Below are 21,428 nucleotides of genomic sequence, written 5' to 3' on the forward strand. Positions count from 1 at the left end.
TGAAGGTGATGATACCTATATTTACACTGCAGCTAAAAAAATTGGTTAACAGTAAAGCAGAGTAGCTTTCAGATGAAATAGGCTAATAAATCCATTAAAAAAGTTCTTCCCATCCTTAAGACAATGTTCTGCCAGAGAAATTATTTTAGTGCTAGTAATAATCAATAACTATTATTGCACAGTGATTATTTATATTAGTAATATTTTACTTAAGGCAAAATATTAAAATTTGGCAACATATGGCTTCTACACTTAAGAGCCTCATTTGTGGGTCCTCTGAATCTTGGATTTTTCATTTGCCTTTAGGAACTATAATAATGTAGGAACCATAATAATGTTACAACATATTGTGGTGACTGAACTAGATATTATGTGGGAAAGGAATTTAAATCCATTCACACACAGGCACACACACACACACACACACACAATCTTTAAAGTGGCAAGTTGTAATGAATATTTCGTAATAAAGTCCTTCTTTCATTGCTTCCTGTTTTCTCAGGATCACCCAAAATGAAGATAGGTAAGAAAGCAACACATAACAACAAGAACAAAAAGATTTCAAGTTTCTTCACTTCACATATTTGTTTGACTAGGGTAATTAAGGCTGGTTTGATCTAATTTGGGGAGTGCTTTCTTTACCCTTCTTTTCTGTCTTAGCGCCTGTTATACAGAAATATCTCATTCTCAAGCATGATAGATGCTTGGGGAGAAATGGCATGATCTTTCTGGCCAGGACCAGGAAGAGGCTTCTTGCCCATGGTGTGATAAGGTCAGTCTGATCTTCTTTCTTGGTTCTTCCTCCCCATAGCTACCCAACTTCCTTGAGCTATTCCTACAGCTATGTTTTAGAGCATACTAGATTTTCAGTCTACTGAGAATGAAGTTCCTTGGCTCCTATCGCAAAGGGACGCCCAGAAGCCCAGATTCACTGCCTAAAGACATCAGCCAAAGGCCACCAAAATTACAAGGTTGAGAATGGGGATGGGGAGCTTTCTCAGCTTTTGCATATGTTATTCCCTTTGCTTGGGGTGTCCATGCTGTTCATCATTCTTTACTGCGTAGCACACAGCTAACCCACTCTCCAAAACTCTGCTCCGACAGCCCCTCCTCTGTGGCTCTTTCCCCAATTCCTCCCACAGCATACCCTTCCTATCCTTTTACAGCACTTAGTTTACAGAACTTTATGGAGATATGGTACCTCTTCTAGGCCCATCCTGTGTAGCAAGCCGTCTATTCTGTTTGAGATCAGCAACACACAAAGCAAAGTAAAGAACAGACAGCAGTGGAGAATACTGGTGGCCAAAGTGCTAGAAAGCTTGAGGTGTCACATCTCAGGGACCTGTACTCTTCTCTGGAGCTGTGCTCAGCCTTCCAGTCTCTAGCTACAGTAAATTTAAGAAAGGATGATAAAAATATAATGCCATGATTTTTTTTTTCTCTTTTGCAGCTCCTAGGGTCAACCATTGTTCCAGGGTATTTCTTTATATGGTATATTTGCCCAAAGGCTCAGGTGTCAGATTTATTTTTATAATATCCATAATGAATCCATTTATAGATGATTTACATAGGCCTGTCATGACCCAAAATAGGCTGAGGTTTCAGGCATTGTTACCTGAAGTAATACAATAGCAAGTGCCCCATACTGAGGCATTCTAGAAGAATCTCTCTCTTTTTTTTTTGAATCTTCTTTCTTCTGTCTTTGGGTCCCAATTAAAATTCCTTGAGACAACATATGCAGAAAACTCTGTTATGATAAAAGCACAGAGGGAAAAGCACAGCAAGGTGAAGAATGATTTGAGTCCATGAATCTCTCCATTGTTCACATGATAAAAGATACTTAAGACTTCAAAAGCCACTGTCATTAACTAAGGAGAGAATGTGTACCCTGAAGAAGATTCAAAAGGCATTAAAACACCATTCCCTGGAGTTATTGAAATAAATGAATGGTTCCCAAACTTTGGTTGAGCCTCAATCAGAACTACCTGGGGAGTTTAGTTTTGTTTTGGTGCAGATGCCTTGAAATTCCAAATCTGTAGTAGTGACATGAGCCCCAGGGTTTGTTTGTTTTTTCTTTTAAAGAAAAAATGTTCCCGGGGGCATATGGGGGCCTCAGTTGGTTAAGTGTCCGACTCTTGGTTTGGGCTCAGGTCATGATCTCAGAGTCATGAGACTGAGCCCCCGTGTGGGGCTCCTCACTCAGCAGGGAGTCTGCTTGAAGATTCTCTCTCTCTTCCCTTTTACCCCTACCCCCCACCCCCACTTTCTCTCTCTCTCTCAAATAAACAAATAAATCTAAAAACAAAATGTTCCCCAAGTCTTTCTGATGACTGGTCAGCTTTGAAAACCACTGGTTTAAGCCATACATTATAATAATAATCATCAAAGTATGGTGCAGACAATTCAGTGTCCACATAAGATGGCACTTGAGAAGGAGACAAAAACATTTAGAAATCTTTATGTATGATGTGTTTCTTATTATTAAACTTTTCATTTTGGAATATAGATTCATAGAAAGTTGTAAAAACTGCTTAGACTCCCATGTACCACTCATCCAGCTTCTTCCAATAGTAACACCTGATACAGGTAGAATACAGTATCGAAACCAGGAAACGGACATTGTTATATTAGTGTTAGCTAGCCCTTACTCCATTTTCACCATTTTTTTTTTACCTGCATTCATTTGTGTGTCTATATAGTTCTATGCAATTTCATCCCATGCATAGATTCATGCAACTACCACTACAACCAAGATACAGAACTGCTCCACCAACACGATAAGACTCCCTGTTGCTTTTTCTTGGTATGAACACCCACTCCCTGCCCCACTCCATCCCTCATTCCTGTTCCCTAGCAACCAGGAATCTGTTCTCCATCTCTACAGTTTTGTCATCTCAAGAATGTCTTATAAATGGAATCATACAGTATATGCAACCTTTTGAGACTGACTTCTTTTTTCATTAAGCATCACGCCCTTGAGGTCAATCCAGATTGCTGCATATATCAATAGTTTGTTCCTTTTTATTGATGGACAGTATTATTGCATTCTTTGGTTGTACCAGAGTTTGTTGAAATATTTACCCATTGAAGGACATTTGGATTGTTTTTAGTATCTTGTCATTACGAAAAAAAGTTGCCATGAACATTCACGTACAGGTTTCTGTGTGAACATAACTTTTCATGTCTCTGAATTGAATTTCCAGGAGTGCAACTGCTGAATCATATGGTTGATACATGTTGGGGAAAAAAGGTGCCAAAAAGTTTTACAGAGTGGTTATACCATTTTACACAGTCTTACCAGCAATGTATGAGCGATCCAGTTTCTCCACAACCCTACCAGCAATTTTTTTTTATTTTAGCTATTCTAATAGATATGTAGTGATATTTTACTGTATTTCTATATTTACTTTTATTTTTGAAAAAGAAATTAAGCTTTGTTTAGATTTAAAATATGGAGTGACAATAATATTATACATTTATATAATTTAAAAATAAAGAAGATTAAAGAGCACCTCACCACAGAACACAGCATTATTCACCATTTTTGAAGTCCACTACCTTATTAAGGAATCTACTTCCACAGTTAATTATGCTGACAGGTTACAAAATAAAAGAGATTTTGTTAACAATACATGAACTTCTCTTTGTTCTAAAACATCTAATCCAATGTGTCCACATAAATTAATTCTATCACTGGAGCTTCTAAACAAGTCACCCAAAATGCATCAGCGACACAGAGCTGTGGTTACTGTGGAAGGAATCCAGAGGATCAAAGCTCAGCTTGACCATTCACTGTACTGTAAAACTGAACAAGCCACCTGATCTCTGAGCCTCTAAAACTGGGGTAATAATCCCTGCCTTCAATTCAACAATTCTGTTTGTTATTTACAGCACTCCTAGGGCAAAGGCCTGACACCTCCCAGAAATGTATCAGTGAAATAACTGTCCTCATCTAGGAAATGAAGGATTGCATTAGATAATTTTTAAGATATACCCTGGTCTAGAATTTCATAGTTTATGTAATATTGAGGCACTGTGATTCCTATCATTGCTATTTGAAGTTAATAATCTTCATCAGTATATATTAATACCTTCGTTAGTAGTAATTAGAGTTATATTACTACATATTTATTAGTCTTATAGTACTAGTATTATAATTTAGAATAATTAGTATATAGTATGTATAAGATTATGAGATGCATTTATTAAATAAATACTATTTTTCAATATTACTTATTATGAATAAAAACAGTTAATTATATTTATTATAGCAAGAAGTACATTCCATGAGGGCAGGAATTCATCTCTGTTTTGTTCATTGCCATTCACTCAGCTCCTAGAAGAGAGCCTGATACAAAATCTGTTTTAGGGAAATGATTATTGAATAAGCACACCACAGCAGTTCCTTAGAGTTGTAAGGTATTTTCTGGTTTATAAAACATTTTCATACTCATTATTATAGTCGATGCTCAAGCAATCTTGTAAGGTAATTAATCTCTCCAGCTAATTTTATAAATTAAGGAAATGTGGAATAGAAAAATGTCATCATCAAGGTCAGGTGGCAAACCTGAGGCTTGAAGGTAAATACTCCGACCCCCGAATCAGCATGAACCTTGGCTCTCCAGAGTGTCAATAAGGCCTGTGAATATTTGGTAAAATCTAACGTCACCCAAAGAACTACAAATTTTTTTCAGGAAGATGTGATGTGAAGAGCAAATTAATACAATTATTATCTGACCCTTTAATGAATGAACAGCTTGTCCTTTTCTTCCCCCCGAGGCTCTGAAAATTAAAACTCCTGTACAGCACTCCACAGCAATAGATGAGACTCAACACGCTTACCGCGGACCAGAAAAGGCATGCCAGTCAAACCCGAGTGGCATTAGAGCTCCTGATGTTTCGGTGACTTTGTGACTGTCCTCATAACAGACCATGCATAATTATACAAACGTCTAAGAAGCTGCAATTGCTCTCATGCAGTTGCTGGCAACTTAATGGGACTGTCAGGATTACGGAAGGAAGATGTCCCCCATTTGCCCCTGCAAAGTCACAGGCTAGATTCACCTTTCACGGCAGGGACAGAAACTACAGGACTCCAGAGACTACCTAGCACACTGTGAGTCTAAATATTTAGATATGACTGTTTTGAGTTTAAAATCAGTCCTCCCACATTTTCTGCCACCTACTCTTCCAGGTTTCACCAAAAAAAAAGAAGAAGAAGAAGAAGAAAGTTCACTAACCATAAGAAGAGAAGAAGCACCAAATTGGCCTGTAGGTTAAACACAAAAATGGTAAGAGAAAATCCATGCTACATTATTTAACTATATTGCCATTGGTGGTCATCTGTTTCCCTCGCATGTTAGCTTCTGTTGAGAAAATAAGTATGTCCAGCCAAACCAGTGTCATATCACTAATGGCTACTTCTCTACCAAGTATCAATAATCCAGGACTCGGGCGCCTGGGTGGCTCAGTTGGTTGGGCGACTGCCTTCGGCTCAGGTCATGATCCTGGAGTCCCGGGATCGAGTCCCACATCGGGCTCCCTGCTCGGCAGGGAGTCTGCTTCTCCCTCTGACCCTCCTCCCTCTCATGCTCTCTGTCTCTCATTCTCTCTGTCTCAAATAAATAAATAAAATCTTTAAAAAAATAAAAATAAAAATAAAAAAATAATCCAGGACTCATTGATTCCTAGGAGACAAGCCTGTCTTGCCTCTTTCAATCTGAGATAATGGAGATGCAGTGGAATGCACACGTTTGGGAAACCCAGGCTTGGACCCCAGTTCAGCCCCAAACCCTTGGATAAACTTGGGAAGCCATCCCCTTCCCTCTTAGACTGAGTTTTCACATCTGACAAATGTAAGAACTAGAACACATGACCTTCAAACTCTTTTCTAGTTCTGCTGCTCAAAGACCTTATGATTAATGCATGAAGAATGGCTCTGTCACAAAAGCAGAAATGAAGGAAGACTGACTGCCATCTCCACCATGGGGGATTCCACTGTTTGTGATGGCATTTTGTTCTACCTACTATGTCTACTCCAGATTATTCCCCCTCCATGAAATGGATGAATAATCTCAGGGGAGCAGAAAGCATGAAGAAGATCCAGTCACAAATTTCCAGGTTTAGGACCCTCACTAAATAGAATGATTTCACCCATTCTGATTGGATTTTTCAAGTCTAGGTGAACCAATGTAGGCAAAGCTTGAAAGTTGAGGTCTTATGTATATTATCTAGAAGTATATAAGGTATTATATGCTGAAATAGTTTGTGAGAAGAGCAACCATTTTGAAATTAATCCCAGAAGAATCATGTAATAATAAAGTAATGGAGTTAGAGGAAGCTGTCTATCCCAATCTCTAATAAATAGAACCCTTTAACACCAGTAAGAAGCCTAGACGTGAAAAGTAGAGGTCGGCTTTATTATTTTACTAGCTATATGGTTACTGAATAAGTTATTTCACTTCTGGTAGTTTACCACTCAGCAAAATGGCAATAATATCCGTTCTACCTAACTCATAGAGCTACAGCAAGAATCGCCTTTGGAGAATGAAATGACGGCGAATATGGAAGTGTAGGATAAACCATAAAGGGCTGTACAAATACAAAGGGATTCTACTGCAAGAGTTCCCTTGAATTCATACCCTAGACAATCGATTTTTCAAAAATCTTACATAAAAAATGTTTTCTAAAGGAACTTCAGAAATTGGAGAAAGTAAATTTCAGGCCACAAGGCAACCCCAAATTTACAAACGTGGAAACATTACAAATGATTCTGTATGATAATCTATTATAATTACCACATTTCATTCAACAAGAGTATTAAAAGAGAAAAAAAGCTTGCACGTGTGTGTGTGTGTGTGTGTGTGTGTGTGTGTCTGTGTCTGTGTATGTCTATTTCCAATTCCCAGAGTTGTAATGACAGGAACATTTCAGAACCATCTCAAGAAAATAATGTATCAGTAAAGTAGGAAAGCTCACTTACTTTGGTATCTACCAAGAACAAAAAAGAAAGATCTATACCCTGTTCTGCCATCCAAGTCTAAGGCTTTGTGTTTTTGGTTTGGTTTTGATTTTGCAAATCTGGAGAAGATGGAAGTCCCACATTATAGGATACAGAACATTACTGGCTAGTACTTTAAAGACCAGAAAAAAAAAAAATGCATTATCTTGTTGTCCTCATCAGCCAAAAATAGAAGATGATGAGACAAAATCATACATACATAGCAACCACACAATCAAAAAAAAAAGATACAGGCATTTAACAGTATAAACTTTGTTAGAAGGCAAAACAATAAAAAATATATATGGCTCATAAGCTTATTATACTAAACACGAGAAGACATTTAGAAATGCAGGGTCAAGGCACCTGGGTGGCTCAGTTGGTTAAGCGACTACCTTCAGCTCAGGTCATGATCCTGGAGTCCCGGGATCGAGTCCCACATCGGGCTCCCTGCTCAGCAGGGGGTCTGCTTCTCCCTCTGCCCTCTTCCCTCTCGTGCTCTCTGTCTCTCATTCTCTCTCTCTCAAATAAATAAATAAAATCTTTAAAAAAAAAAAAAAAAGAAATGCAGGGTCACTCAAAGAGGACTAAGGAGATGCCAGTTGTTAAAGAAGATCCCTGGAAAGTCTGAGAACAATGGTAGCAAAATACGGGGATCTGAAGGCCTAAAGAGCAACTAACTGGGAAAAACAACAACGCTCTTTAGAGAAAGGTTATTAGCAGAATACTTTTTAAAAGGAATTTATGACAATTGGGCTCTCAGCTGACTCAGTCCACAGAGCCTGTGACTCTTGATCTCGGGGTTGTGAGCTCAAGCCCCACATTGGGTGTAGAGATTACTTACTTAAATAAATAATTTTTTAAAAAAAGAAAAAAAACTCATGACATATGGGATCCCATAAATATAAGTTGATGTGCAGAACATGTGGGTACTTAGCCACTCTCAGTCAGAATTTAAAAATGAGAAAGCAAAGCCCAGACATTGCAGACATAACACCAAGGTAAGAAATGGAATTGAAAACTTCCAGGCGGCAGTGGTTCCATAACTCCTGGCCTAAAAACCTCAAGGAATGGGGATAGGAGGGTAAAAGTAATTGAAACACAAACCTAACACCTAACAGGTAGCTGTGAAGCCGGGATCTGAATAAGCGGGTTTATATTGCTACGGCCTAAGCATTACCCCAAACATTACAGAGCACCTACTATGTGGCAGGTATCCTGCTGGGTGTCACTGGGAGTAAAGGCATGAGTCAGGCAGTCCCTGCCTCCAAAAGCTCCAAGTCCACTGAAGGAGACAGGCTCATTTATAAGGAAGTCTGTTGGAAAGCACACTGGATAAGAATTCTATGAGGTGGATGAAGAGGTTATGGCATAGTGAGGAAGAGTCCTCACTAGAATATGGTCCTAGGTCCTATATAACTCTGGACTCAGACAGAGGGGACCTGAGCTCAGCCCTGAGCAGGCCATGCATATCTGAGCAAATAACTTCTACCCTCTGCCCTGCACTTCTCACTTTTACACCAGAAAAAGACAGACTGTATGCTTTCTATTAATTCTAACTTGCTGCCTTTGCAGTTAAGCTTTTTAGACGTCAGGCTCTGAACTAAGCTATGAATGAAAAGACTCTAGGGTGAGAAACTGAGGGAGAATATGTACTAAAGGCAAAGAACAGGTGAGCTGGGCCACAAGATCCCGGCATCTTCAATTCACCCTGCACATAAAAACTGTGTTACCTACTATCTGGGGATTTCACTAATGGTGCAGAGCATTCTAAATGGACCCCCCTCAAAAAAAAAAAAAAAAGAAAGAAAGAAAGAAGAAAAGGAAAAGGAAAATGGATATGAACTTTAAAAATGTATAAAAATGTAAACAAAAAAATAACATAAATCATAAAAATATTCAGAGTAACAGAGAATGCACTAACATTTAAATTAAATAGAAAGTAAAGCAAATCTCACACTTCCAACAAATATCATGTCATAATACAGAGCAGATGAAGAGATGGAGCTTCATTTAAAAACAAAGTCTGAATATCCATGAACCTTTCCCCATATTTATCTTTAAAATGTATATATGCAAGGGAAATTTCTTCTTTCACGTATTCAAAAAAGGTTATATTAAAAAAAGAGAGCGAGATTGGCAGAATCGCAAGAAAGAATCAAGACTTCAGAAATTAAATGAGACCGAGTCGCTTCAAATGAGGATGCCATATTCCAAACTGTTTATTGCGAGAGAAGAATTACTGAGCAGAGCACTCACCCATCCAGCCATCCGCCATCCATCCAAATATATACATACAGAAGAACATACAGACATACATTTGACCATACACAATCATTCCTACTAAAAACACAGTAGCATACTAGGAGCCAAGAGGAACATAAGGACGAGTGAGAAACCATGTCTTGTTGCTTAAATGGGGAAACAAAGCTTACGTTCTTACAAGGAAGTATCACCATCACATGGGGCCTGGGTGCCAGAAATGCCAGGAAGAGAAGAGCAAGCAGGAGAGCACCTGGGCGAGGACAACAGACTTGCTTCAGAAACGTAGGGGAGCCACAAAACCATAGAGAAGGTCACCTCTCATCTCTAAACTCCCATTTCCCATTTTCCATGTGAAAATAGCCACTTACCTCATAGGGTTGTATGAGAAGTCCATAAAATGGTTACGAAGAAGCAGAGCACTTGGCATAGACCACATGTTGAACAGAGATACAACAAGAGCAGGAGGAGTGACAAAAAACAGAAATGTATGTGAGGGTCACAGAACACGACGCATGTGGAAACCCAGGGAAGGGAATGAGAACTTCTGATCCAGGCCATGGCTGGCCATTTTGGAGAGGGCGACACCAGTAGGATTTTGACAGGTGACCAAAGGGATGAGGGTGGGATGCTGAGAAAGAGCAAATGGTTGTGAGCTGCAGAGTTTTGAAGAGGACACCAGTGTCCCCAGAGAACTACACAGGCAGTAAGCGAGCCTCACGGAGGGCAGTGAAGAGAGCAGGGCGTCTTGAGAGCAAGAGTCACTCAAGGGGCCAAGCCACTGCGACTCATCACACTCAGAATGTAGGGGTCTGAAGGGGGATCGCGGCCTGCTCCTCCTCCCTCACATATGCCACGTATCGCCTCCTTAATACAGGACCTGCCCCCACCCCCTCCAGCGGTAGAGGTTGTCACACCGATGAAGGCTTCCTCACACGCTTGCTTCCTACTCCAGGAGGGAGCCTATCTTATTCCTTTCATATTAGAGGGAAGTCCATTTCAGCTCTCCCCAAAAATTAGGGGACAAAATAACATAGCCCCCAGTAAGCAAATAAGGGAACATGCTGAGAAAACAAATAAGGAAGCCATCATACGGCCCTTCCTGTCCCGGAGAGGAGGGATTCTCTTCCAAATCCTAGCCCCAGGCCTGCAACCAGTAAAGCACCACCACTAAAGAACAAAGTAAACCAGTTCCTCTAAGTCTTGGATTGACTGTGGAGATGCAGTCTCCTTCAAGGCCTGTAAAACTCAGACACTGCCACGGAGATTAGTAGAGCACCAAGAGTGTCACTTCCTGTTTTTCCAGAGTAGCTCTTGCCCTCTCTGGAAAAAGGATACCCAAAGATCCATGGCCCCAGCTCAGGCGTACACGCTGATGCCTGACTTCCCTACCACCTGCCTAAGCGTCCAGCCCCCTCACACAAGCTGGATATCTGGAAGAAGTTACTCAATTCTAATGACAATACCAACAGATGAGTGAAGTGTTTGCTGGGGGCAGGGAGAGGACTAGGAGGAAAAGAGAAAGATCGAAATATACCACAGAGTGTGGAACAGTCTCACAAAAACTTGCTGGAAGAAACACACTCATGTCACCCAAGAAGCAATAAGAAACATCCTGGCAAGGGTAATGTAAGGTCATTTTTTTTGAAGTGCAGGTGGGGGAGGGAGAGAACAGAGAAAGGGGGCACTGAATCTCCTTTCACTGTCTCTTTGCTCTCAGCTCCCAGAAGTTTACCATTCCTCTGTTGTCAGTTATAAGTCATTGTTTCATGGATTTGGCTGAGCTGCTGACATTGATTGGTAAAAATATGGAAGCTTTTCAACCCAATAGTATGGCACTCTCCATGCTGCCTGTGAGGTTCAATGTGGGAATGTGTAGGTACATACACACCCGAGATGCTGAGCTCACGTGGCTCATCCAACTCCCGCTTGATGAAAACTGAATGTACTGCTATTACAACCCCTAGAACTAGGCTTCGCTCTCATTTGCCTGTGACTTTCAGCAAATGCAGATCTCACAGAGCTCTCCAGACAACTTTCTCCTACAGCAGCCTAGGGGAGTCTTAACAATTCCAGTTTTAGGGGCGCCTGGGTGGCTCAGTTGGTTAAGCGACTGCCTTCGGCTTGGGTCATGATCCTGGAGTCCCGGGATCGAGTCCCGCATCGGGCTCCCTGCTCGGCAGGGAGCCTGCTTCTCCCTCTGACCCTCCCCCCTCTCATGTGCTCTCTGTCTCTCTCATTCTCTCTATCTCAAATAAATAAATAAAATCTTTAAAAAAAAAAAACAATTCCAGTTTTAACAATTCCAGGTGCCTCACGAGGTTCCCTTCATATGGGTTTCCCATCAGACCACTTCTTGGCAGCATGTGGGGACACGTGTCCAATGGCAAGAGAGAAGGGCAATTGGGTGGCAGACACATCTCTACAAGACAATGGGATGGGGTGGAAGATAACACAGTAGAAGGAGACCAAGGTTCTAGTTTTGGCTCTAGCCCTAACTCACTATATAACCACAGCCATATAACCCCTAAGAGGTCTCACTCTCTTTATCCCTAAAAAAAAGTCGGCTTTGATAGTTTCTAGATGTGTTTTTAACCTTTGGCAGTCTATTAACTATGATAAGCACACTGAATTCTTAGGCTACCTTTTTCTGACACAACATTGTGTAGATAGATCACCTTTATTATATTGAACTCTCCCACTCTGGGCACCCAACTCTAAAATCCCCCCACTTACCTTCACCTCCAGGTTGCTTGTATGGGTTGTACTTGGGCTTTGGAGCAACTACTGGTGCAAACTTCTTGGGTGGTTGTTGTGTGGACACTGAAATGCTGGGGGTCCCAAAGGAATGGGTGGTCTCCATCCGCGCAGGCACATGGCCAAGGGGCTCACCAGTGCTTTTGGGTGGCAGCCAAGATGGGTGAGACATTGTTGGAATCTGTAACTAAAGAGAAATGAACACAGCTGGTTTACAGAAGCACGAAAATGGAGGCAACCTACCTCACTTCAACATTATTTCCCCTTAATCCATACTTGATGAAATCTTGACAGAGCTCTCTGAGAAGAAGGAAAAAGAAAGAGAAAAGGCGAATGAGGGGAGGAGGAGGAGGAGGAGGAAAAACTCACCTTCACTGGAGGAGGACAAAATGGCACATTCCCCTCAACCAATCTTGAACACCTCTTCTGACAGCTACCTGTTTAGTGTCTAATGCTCTTCAGGAAATAGATAGGATGAGAAATGGTCCCTAACCTGAGGAAGTTTCTATGGTAGGAGAATCTGATAGCAGCCAGGTTGGAAAAAAAGCTTCAGTTTTATTAATAACCTATTCAAATGAATACCACATAAATTAAACCATGATTAAGTTACCTAAATGAGGTGATATTGCCTAAGTGAGATGAAAATAAATAAAAGTATTTCTGGGGTGCAGAAAAAGGTAAGATTACTTCTGGCTGGAAGCAGAACGAAGCCCTCATTAATGAGGTGTCCCTCAGACTGGGCCCTGAGTGCTGAGCAGAGGTTGGCCGGAACCATGTCAGCATGGGCAAAAAAGTGCAGAGCACTCATGTTTGGTGTGACTGCAGGGGTCGAGGGAAAAGTAGCTAGTAGGCAACTAAAACGTGGGATGGAACCAAAGCCCAGAGAGGGAAACCTGAATTTATTGGCTCAACATCAAGGAAGCACAAAAAGTGTTCTCTCGAAACAAGGGCATAACCAACGCACGTCAGGAAACTTTAAAATGACCCTTCTTGTAGGAGCAGTTATGCTCCCCACCAAGGGGCACTTGTAAACTGGGAGGAGGGGAACACTGTGTGCCACAAAGCCTGGGACCCTACTAGCACTTAGTAGCGAAGGGCTAGCAATATTCAAACCCGAAGGTCGGCCACGCTTGACAAGCATGAGGAGCCGAGCTGAGTGAGTCTCACAGGGACCCATCTGTGAAAAACGTAACTGGGAGCCGGCAAAGCCGCCCAGCCAAAGTGCTGTTCTGATCGGATTACCGCTGTTCTGATCGGTGAGGAAAGAAAAATGATGTCTCGCCTGTCAGGGTGAGCCAGTCACCCCTCCAGGCAGCCTGCAGGCTGGGGCTGAGCCTCCCCGACTGCTGGCTGAGGAGGAGGGCTCTCCAAGCCTGATTGCAACAGCTCTCCAGCACAGGGAGGCCCGGAAGGCACCCCGCGCGGGCTCCCAGCCCCAAATCCACCCCGTAATTCATTAATTGAACTGAATTAATTGAGAGGGCTACATGATTACCTCCAGATGTCTATAAAGACAAAGAACACTGGAAATGCAAGGAAAAATAAAGGCCTCAGCATGCGGCAGGGCCAAGGAGAGACGGGGTCACAGAGAGGGACGGGGTAGCGTGGGGGCAAAGGCGGCCTCAGAGGGAGTGCCGTGACCTTGAACAGCCCCCTCCCCACATCAGGACCTTGGGGACCTCAACTCCCTCAAAATTAAGATAAAGTCCTGTCCCCCCTAACTCGCAAGTCTTAGGACAACCGATGAGATAATGCCATTGAAGGGTCTTATACGCCCTAAAGTGCTATGCAAAGTAAGAGAAAGAAAATTGTCGGAGGTGCAGTTTTCGCAGTAAAAGAGGATGACGCGGATCAAAGAGGAAGGCTCCCAACTAGGAATCTCGGGAGGCTTCGGTTACTACAGCCAGAGTGACAGGCTTTCTTTCGCTGGCCTCGCTCGGTTGCAGGGCCCTGCTCTTCCTCTCCCTTCCTTGTCCTGTCTGCACAGGCACTGTGAGTTCCTTGAAAGGCCAAGGACCAGATTTTACATATTCCTAAAACCCCACCATGGAGGCCCAGCACAAAACCAATAGAGAAAAACAACCATGAATCTGGTTTACTCATGGCTCTTCACTCTGACTGTGCATTCACAATCATTTGACAAGATTTAAGGGGAAAAAAAAAAAAAAAGCCCATCTCTTAGGACTGAGAAACACTAAACTTGGTCTTGTATATGTATTTTTTTTTTAATTGCGCTTCAGTCTTCTACTGAAAGGGGTTGAAAGTGTCTGTTCTGCTTTCAACATGACTAAAGTGAGCAGAGGTCCAGGACCACGTAGGACAGAATAAAGACTTGAAAACTTTAATGCAGTCTGCACATGTGTAATATAAATTTTATGTGTACATTTTAAACAGGTTAATATTATCACCCTTGCAACTTTTCTATAAACCTAAAGTTATTCCAAAATAGAAACTTAAAAAAATGGGTTAATATAGGATGCAGTGATTTCTAAAGCAAAGAGGCACATTTCCAGATCAATCCCACATTGCCAACTGACTGTAGAATCCTGGCTTTTTCAGATATGCCATAGATATAAAAGAACAGGCAACTTCTGGGAAAGTATAAAAAATGAAAACTTACGCATCAATATGCAACTAATTGACTCCATCATCTTTACAGTTATCCCCAATACCTCATATTATTACCCTGATACTGCCCTCCCCATGGAGACACCTCCAGGTCCACCTCCTGAGAGTGCCAGGCTCTGGCCATCTTACCTGTTTGAAGATGACTTCAAAGGCAGCCCCTCCTCCCATTCTCCTGTATGTCCTCAGTGAGCCAGTGACACCATTCACAGGATTTGTAATGAATGGTTCTGACCCCACACTCCTGCTCATGCTGTACCCACCATCTACACTGTCATTTTGGTCCCTTCACTTTCCACCAAGCCCGAGTGTTTTGTTTTTGTTTTTTTATCTTGACCCAGCCTGAATGTCTCCGATGCTGTGAATATTTCCCTAACTCACAACCCCCCACCCCAAAAAAAGAGTAGCTTAATTCCAGGTTCTTCTAGTACTTGTATCATACTTACAACAATCCACACGGACTGACCCAGTAAGCTGGCAGCTTCTGGCCAGTCTCACTAAATGAGCACGATGCCTGGCTAGGAAGCTTCCAGAAAGCTATGTTATGGATAAACGAGTAAATGGATGAAAGTTGATCTCTTTGGTTACTCATCCCTCTTTAGGATCTCTGTATCTCCCTTCTTAGCCTCCACTGATATGGTCATCTCTTTTTCTCTCCCTTAATTTAGCAATGTAATGAATCCTGTTGATAGAGTTCCAGATACTGAACCGTCTCTGCATTCCTAGAAAAATTCCTACTCAGTCACAGTTGTAGTGTTTGATATATTGATAAATTAAATATGCTATTTTATAGGGAATTTTTGTACACAGAATCATGAGTAAGATCATTCTATAGTGTTTCTCTCCCTTTGTTACTTATCATCATTAGGTTTCATATGAGGGTTCTACATCCTTTTCTACTGTTTGGATTTGTTTAATAATGATGAGGTTGGAATTATCTGATCTTTAAAAGTTTATCAGAACTTACTGTAAAGTCATTTGGATGTGACACTTTCTTCAATAATAGATCTTAATCATATTTCCAGTAACTTCTATGATAGTTACAGCCATTTTATGCTTCTTTTGAGGTCATTTTCATATTCTGCTGGAAATGCATCCATTTCTTCTAGGTTTGATCTCTCTCCGTTTCGATCTAGCTACCTCTCAATTAAAAATGATGTCTCATCTACTACGCATCATTTAGATCCTAAGCATCACTTCCCACTAGTCCTTAAAGACATAATTCATGTTTTCTATCATCCAGTTCAAGTTATATACCCTCTCACTACATTTCCACAGCACCTGGAGTACTGTACTCATCACAAGTCCCTGTCTCTCTGCTTGCCTGTATCCCAAACTAAACTCTTGGATCCTTAAGAGCAGAAGTAATTATCACTCTCAAATCCCAGGGCCTAATACATGATAGACACTCAATAAAAATGTCTGTTAACTTAATGAATGAATAACTGTATTTGCCTGGCATTAGAGCTCCAGATGAATCAGATTCTCATCCTGTACTGAGATGAATCAGATTCTCATCCTGTTCTCAAGAAGCTTAAGGCCTACCTGCAGAAGAGAGATTTATATATGTGAAAAGAGAAAAAGAGCAGTACACAGCATACCAAAAGAACTGACATGTGTGTGATGGGAGCTAGCATAGGAAGGGGTGGCCCTTGACAAGGACTTTGAAAGCTGGGTGGTTCTGAAGATAGATGGAACAACAAAGATAATGCCTGGAAATACTGTAAGCTCAAGGAAGAAGCAAGGTCCTTCCATGGAACAGGCAGCAGACCAGTTGTATTAAAATGAGGAACTCAAGGAGAATATTTGGGGAAAAGGTTCAGAAGATAAACTGAGCTTGCTTTTTAAAGGCTTTATACAGAGAAATAAGAAGCTAGAACTTTAATCTCTGAACAGTCATCTAACAAGAGTAAAAACTCTATGTATGAAACATGAACCAGTTCAGGATGGATCCAAGGAAGGTGATAAACACAATAGTACAGACATAGAGTCTCCCTGTCCCCAGTTCTAGTCTCAACTAAAGCCAGTGTGACCTTTAACAAGAGAGGATACTCATTTGCAAAATGAATGTCTGTAAAGTCCCAATCAGCTCTAATAGTCTATACTGTTTTCCTTCTCTGAAACCTGAATTACAGCCCTTTATTTTGATAAATGGGTCTGAGGAAACCTCACAAGTTTAGTGAACAGATGAACTAGCACATGTCAGTTGGGGTTTCTCAGCTTCTCCAAGAGCGACCAACATAAACACAAAGATAAGCAGTGGTGAGAGCTAGTTGTGCTGGACCAAAACTCACCCTGCTCTTACTTCCTCTGGTTCTAGGTCAGTTTCACTGTAAGTTTACAATCATTGCGAAAGCAAGAAGTGAAAGGGAAAAATCTCCACAGAGGCTATGAAAATACGCAAACACCATCACAAGAGAGGCAAACGAGAAATGGCCCTGGTCTAAGCGAAGGGAGGCTGAGAGCTGGGCTCCCTAGACACTGGACTTTCAGGAACTTTTGCCACATGCAAAGCAATGAAGAAGCATCTAAAAAGCCTTACTTATTACCCTCTCTCTATCGCTCTCTGTCGTCTCTTCCTAGCTGTTCAACGGGCACAAAAAAGCCATTGACAATAAACAGCAAGTGTTTACTGAGGACTTACTATAAGCCAAGCAATTTTCTAACAGTCTTCACTATTATGTGAGGTAGAGTTATCATTCTCCACATTCAGCAGGTCAAGAAAGTAAAACTATAAGAATTAAATAACTTGCTTATATATATATATATACACACACACACACACACACACACACACAGACAAATAGCAAAACTAAAGTCTTCAACCCCAAATCCATGGTCTTCATCATGGAACTACCTTCCTGTTTGGAGGGGGAAAAAAAATCATAATCCAAAGGAAGTCACACTTAGAAACAGTAGATTTTGCTCTTATCTCCATTCCTAGCTCCTGGATATTACTTGCCATAATGTCTTCTCTACTCTGTTCCACCAAACAATAACCATCATGAACCACAGCATCACATACTGATGAAGCCAACAGTCTGACCAAACTAATCAAAGCACAAACAGCCAAAAAAGGCCAGATGATTACCAAGACCCTTCCTCTGCAGATGAGAAAACAGGATGACAGGTAAAGTGAGATTTAATACTAAAAAAAAGCCACTCAGCCTCTCTAAAGATACCATGTGAATGACAAGTCATTGTCAGCCACAAAAATAGAACTAACTAGTGTTTGCTCAAGTTCTTCTTCTTTCTTAAAATCAATATTGTACACTTCTTTAAACATTTACATAGATCATCAAAATTTAAAAACAACCAACCAATCATTCCATGGCATCATCTAACACTAAGTACTATAAGTTTAAAGTAGCAGTTTTCAAGACTGTCTGTACACTAGACTCATCTGGGGATCTTTATGTGTATGTTCTGATTGAAGGGTTGAAAATAATTGACTTAGAGCATTTATACTAATCTTTAAATCATGGTACATTAGTCCCTAAATCTCCTTTGGCAATTAACCCAAAGCCTGGCTCTTGGTCAATGTTTGCTAATAAATGAATGATACCGGGGAAGAAACAAGTTTTAACATACTATTTTAGTGGTAGACAATTTGAGAGACTGAGGTGCTAAGTGACTTAAAGATCAGAAGTAGCTGATGGCCAACTCAAGTTCAGGATTCATGTCCCTTAGCAACATTTTCTTTCTTTAAACAAGCAATAGGGACACCTGGGTGGCTCAGTCGGTTAAGCATCTGCCTTCTGCTCAGGTCATGACCTCAGGGTCCTGGGATCGAGCCCCGTGTCAGGCTCCCTGCTAGCGGGGATTCTGCTTCTCCCTCTCCCTCTGCCCTTCCCCCTGCTCCTGCTTGCTCTCTCACACACTCTCTCTCTCAAATAAATAACTAATAGTAAAATAAAATAAGCAGTAAAGATTTAAATAATACTTTTCCTATAACTTTGGAGGTGTTTCACTATCTTTTCCCTTTACCTAAAAGTCAGTACCTTCCTACAATTTCAAAACTGCTTTCTTAAATAGGACAATGTGCTTCCCTCTCGGGGCTACAGCTAATCACCCTTTCTACAGCTCAGTATTCAGCTAGAGGATACCTGACCTTCTGAATTAGACCCAGCTTTCAGGTAGAGCTCTGCCATAAGCTCGCAGGGCACCCTTCCCTCTCTCTCTGAAAACAAGGTGACTGGATTAGATGAGGACTAACGACAACCCTACTCACAAACTCTTCTGATTCCATGGAAGATCCCGACTGTAGAACAGGCCCCAAACGAGCAAAATCATGGAAATTCCAGATCATCTACAATTCTCCTCTAGCTCATCAGTAAGAAAGCAAAGCCCTCTTTTTTAATTCTTCTTCTTTGTTGGTCACCCGCTTCCCTGACTCCTCAGTCCTCACCATTGCGGGAGAGAAGCTTAGATTGATCTGAGATTACCAAGGTATCAATCAGGATTTCTTATGCACAAGTAAATAAGTACTTTGGGCAAACCTCTTCCAAGTGATGTAGGTAAGTCCCTAGCAGTGTAATTACGAAGCAGATACACTGTGGCATATGATGGAAGCGTGGGAAGACAATGTTAAAGAATAAGGCAGGCTGCAAATTACACAAATTGTTCGCTGAACAGCAAATGTAATCACTCTTCCTCTGAAGCATCAGGTCAGATGAGAGCCGGAAGGGCAAAACGGGATCTGCCATGGGCTGAAAATGTCAATGTATTCACTCAACTTCTCTCTCCAGGCAACTTTGGCCCAGCCCTGGCTAAGCGGCCCACTCTCTGCATGGATAGCTGGCATGACTTGGAAGGGGTGACTACAGAACAAGTCTGCGGAAATGCCAAACCTTTATATAGGCTATCGGAGACACAGCTGGAAATACTGGAAAAAGCTCTGGACTTAAATGCAGAGGACTCGGGTGTAATTTCGAGCTCAGCCACTAACTGACTTGGTGATAACTTTAGTCCGTTGACCTCCTTGAGCCTCAGTGTCTCTCCCTATCCGTAAGATCAGATACCTGCTGCCATTCCTTCCGCCTCTCATGTTCCACGATTCCTCCAACAAGTCTGCAAGTTGAGTGAGCTGAGCTTTCTTACAAAACTGTCTCGACTCCCCTGAGTCCCACTGACTAGGGAGTGTAAAGTGAAAGGAGGCAGGACAGGAATCCACACATAAAATACCAAGCTGCGTTGCAGAGAGTTAGTATGAATACCAATTAATGCTAAAGGCACAACCCGTATTGCTGGCAACACTGTGGGTGACAAGAACCACCGCACCGCATCGTTGATCCCAGGTAAACTAAGAAGCAGCAGGGAGGGAAGCATCAGTCCAGACAAGTAAACATGTCCTTCTGACAAAAACGTGAGGCAGAACAGAGATACAGGTCGACACTGAGCTTTCATCTCAGCTTGAGAACGTCACACAGAAAGGGGACAACCAACCACGGGAGCGAAACAATAGCATTGGAAGACCAGGACATTCGGAGAAGGTCAAAAAGAGAAGAGAACCAAACCAATTACTGACTAACTGGTCTTTATCTGCCACAACTCCCATCAGTCACAGGAAAACAGGGGTGACAACAGCCAGGACAATGCCCAAGAGGCCATAGAGTCTAGCTGTGAGAAATCGTAGGGACTGATTCGTTCCTCCTAATTTGAAAATTCAAAACCCAGGATTTAGAGAAGCTGGAGCAACTCTTCCAAAGTCACACAGCCCCTAACACGTATCAGAGGATGCATTCAAGCCCAGTTGTTCTGCTTCCAAAAAGCGTTTGCAATAGAAAAGTTTCAGCAAGAAAGCCTGTAAGTCTATTGATTATTGGATGATAACGAGAAAGAGTGGGTAAAAGGTATGGAAATGGACAGAGGAGTCAAGAATCTCTCTTCCAAGAGTCAGTGGAAAATCATGCCATGGAAAACCAGCACCAGTCATGTGACCCCAATCTTGCGCTCCAGGCCACATTCCATAGCAATGGTTCTACTGGGCTAAATGACCAAGAAAATATTTACCCTCTCTGGACCTCAGTTTCTCCAGCTCTACAATAGTAAGCTTTAAGAAGATAATCTCCAAAATTCCACCTCATGACATCATTTTATGTTCTATAATGGTACAGCAAGTCTGTGAAATGTACCAGGCTCACAAAAAATGTGTTCCTAAGGAGGTTTCTTCTAAGTCTCTGATACTAACAAACTGTCTTTCTTTCCAAGGCTAAGAGAAAGGGGCAAACAACACCTTGAGACTTGGAGCTCAGAAATCTACCAAAAGCGGAAATCTGAATTTACAAAGATGAGATTCTGAGTACCTGGTTCATAAAGGTTTTAAAATCCTAATTTATGACTTTCTTGCCCCTCCACTAGGATAAAACAGTGAGTATGGAAAAGTCACAGATGCAATCTCTAATGAGGCCTAGCAATCTCTCCAGTGGTACCTGAAATCTTCTCATTCCAAACCCGCCACTAAGTGAGTAGGTCCACAAGTTAACTGCTGTTCACTTGTCTGCATTCTCCTGACAGCTTGTTCCAACTTGTAATAAAATATGTAAACACTATGTTTGTAGTTATGTGTTTACAAGTCTCTTGTGCCCATTAGACAGGTCATAGAATTTTATTAGCACTTTGAGGGATGTTTAATTGATTTCAATTTTTTAATAATTTTTTACACTTTCTTTTATTAAAAATTCACTGTAAGGGGCACCTGGGTGGCTCAGTCGGTTAAGCATCTGCCTTCAGCTCAGGTCATGATCTCAGGGTCCTGAGATAGATCGCCGCATCAGGCTCCCGG

The 21,428-nt window shown here is 41.6% G+C and overlaps 1 protein-coding gene across 6 annotated transcripts in view; it reads right to left on the minus strand.

The window, feature by feature from the left end:
• The window catches only part of LPP (LIM domain containing preferred translocation partner in lipoma), a 666,907-nt gene that overhangs the window by 434,435 nt on the left and 211,044 nt on the right, over positions 1-21,428 (minus strand). For all 6 annotated transcript variants that reach the window (XM_064582229.1, XM_064582145.1, XM_064582041.1 and 3 more), the window contains one exon: positions 11,999-12,206. In XM_064582229.1, the coding sequence (XP_064438299.1) occupies positions 11,999-12,191 (193 nt within the window). In that variant the 5' untranslated portion in view covers positions 12,192-12,206. The remainder of the gene's footprint in view (positions 1-11,998; positions 12,207-21,428) is intronic.

The sequence above is a fragment of the Mirounga angustirostris genome, unplaced genomic scaffold, assembly GCF_029215605.1.
Source record: "Mirounga angustirostris isolate CCGP_5_RB_7025 unplaced genomic scaffold, mMirAng1.0.hap1 SCAF_1, whole genome shotgun sequence".
Lineage (NCBI taxonomy): Eukaryota > Metazoa > Chordata > Mammalia > Carnivora > Phocidae > Mirounga > Mirounga angustirostris.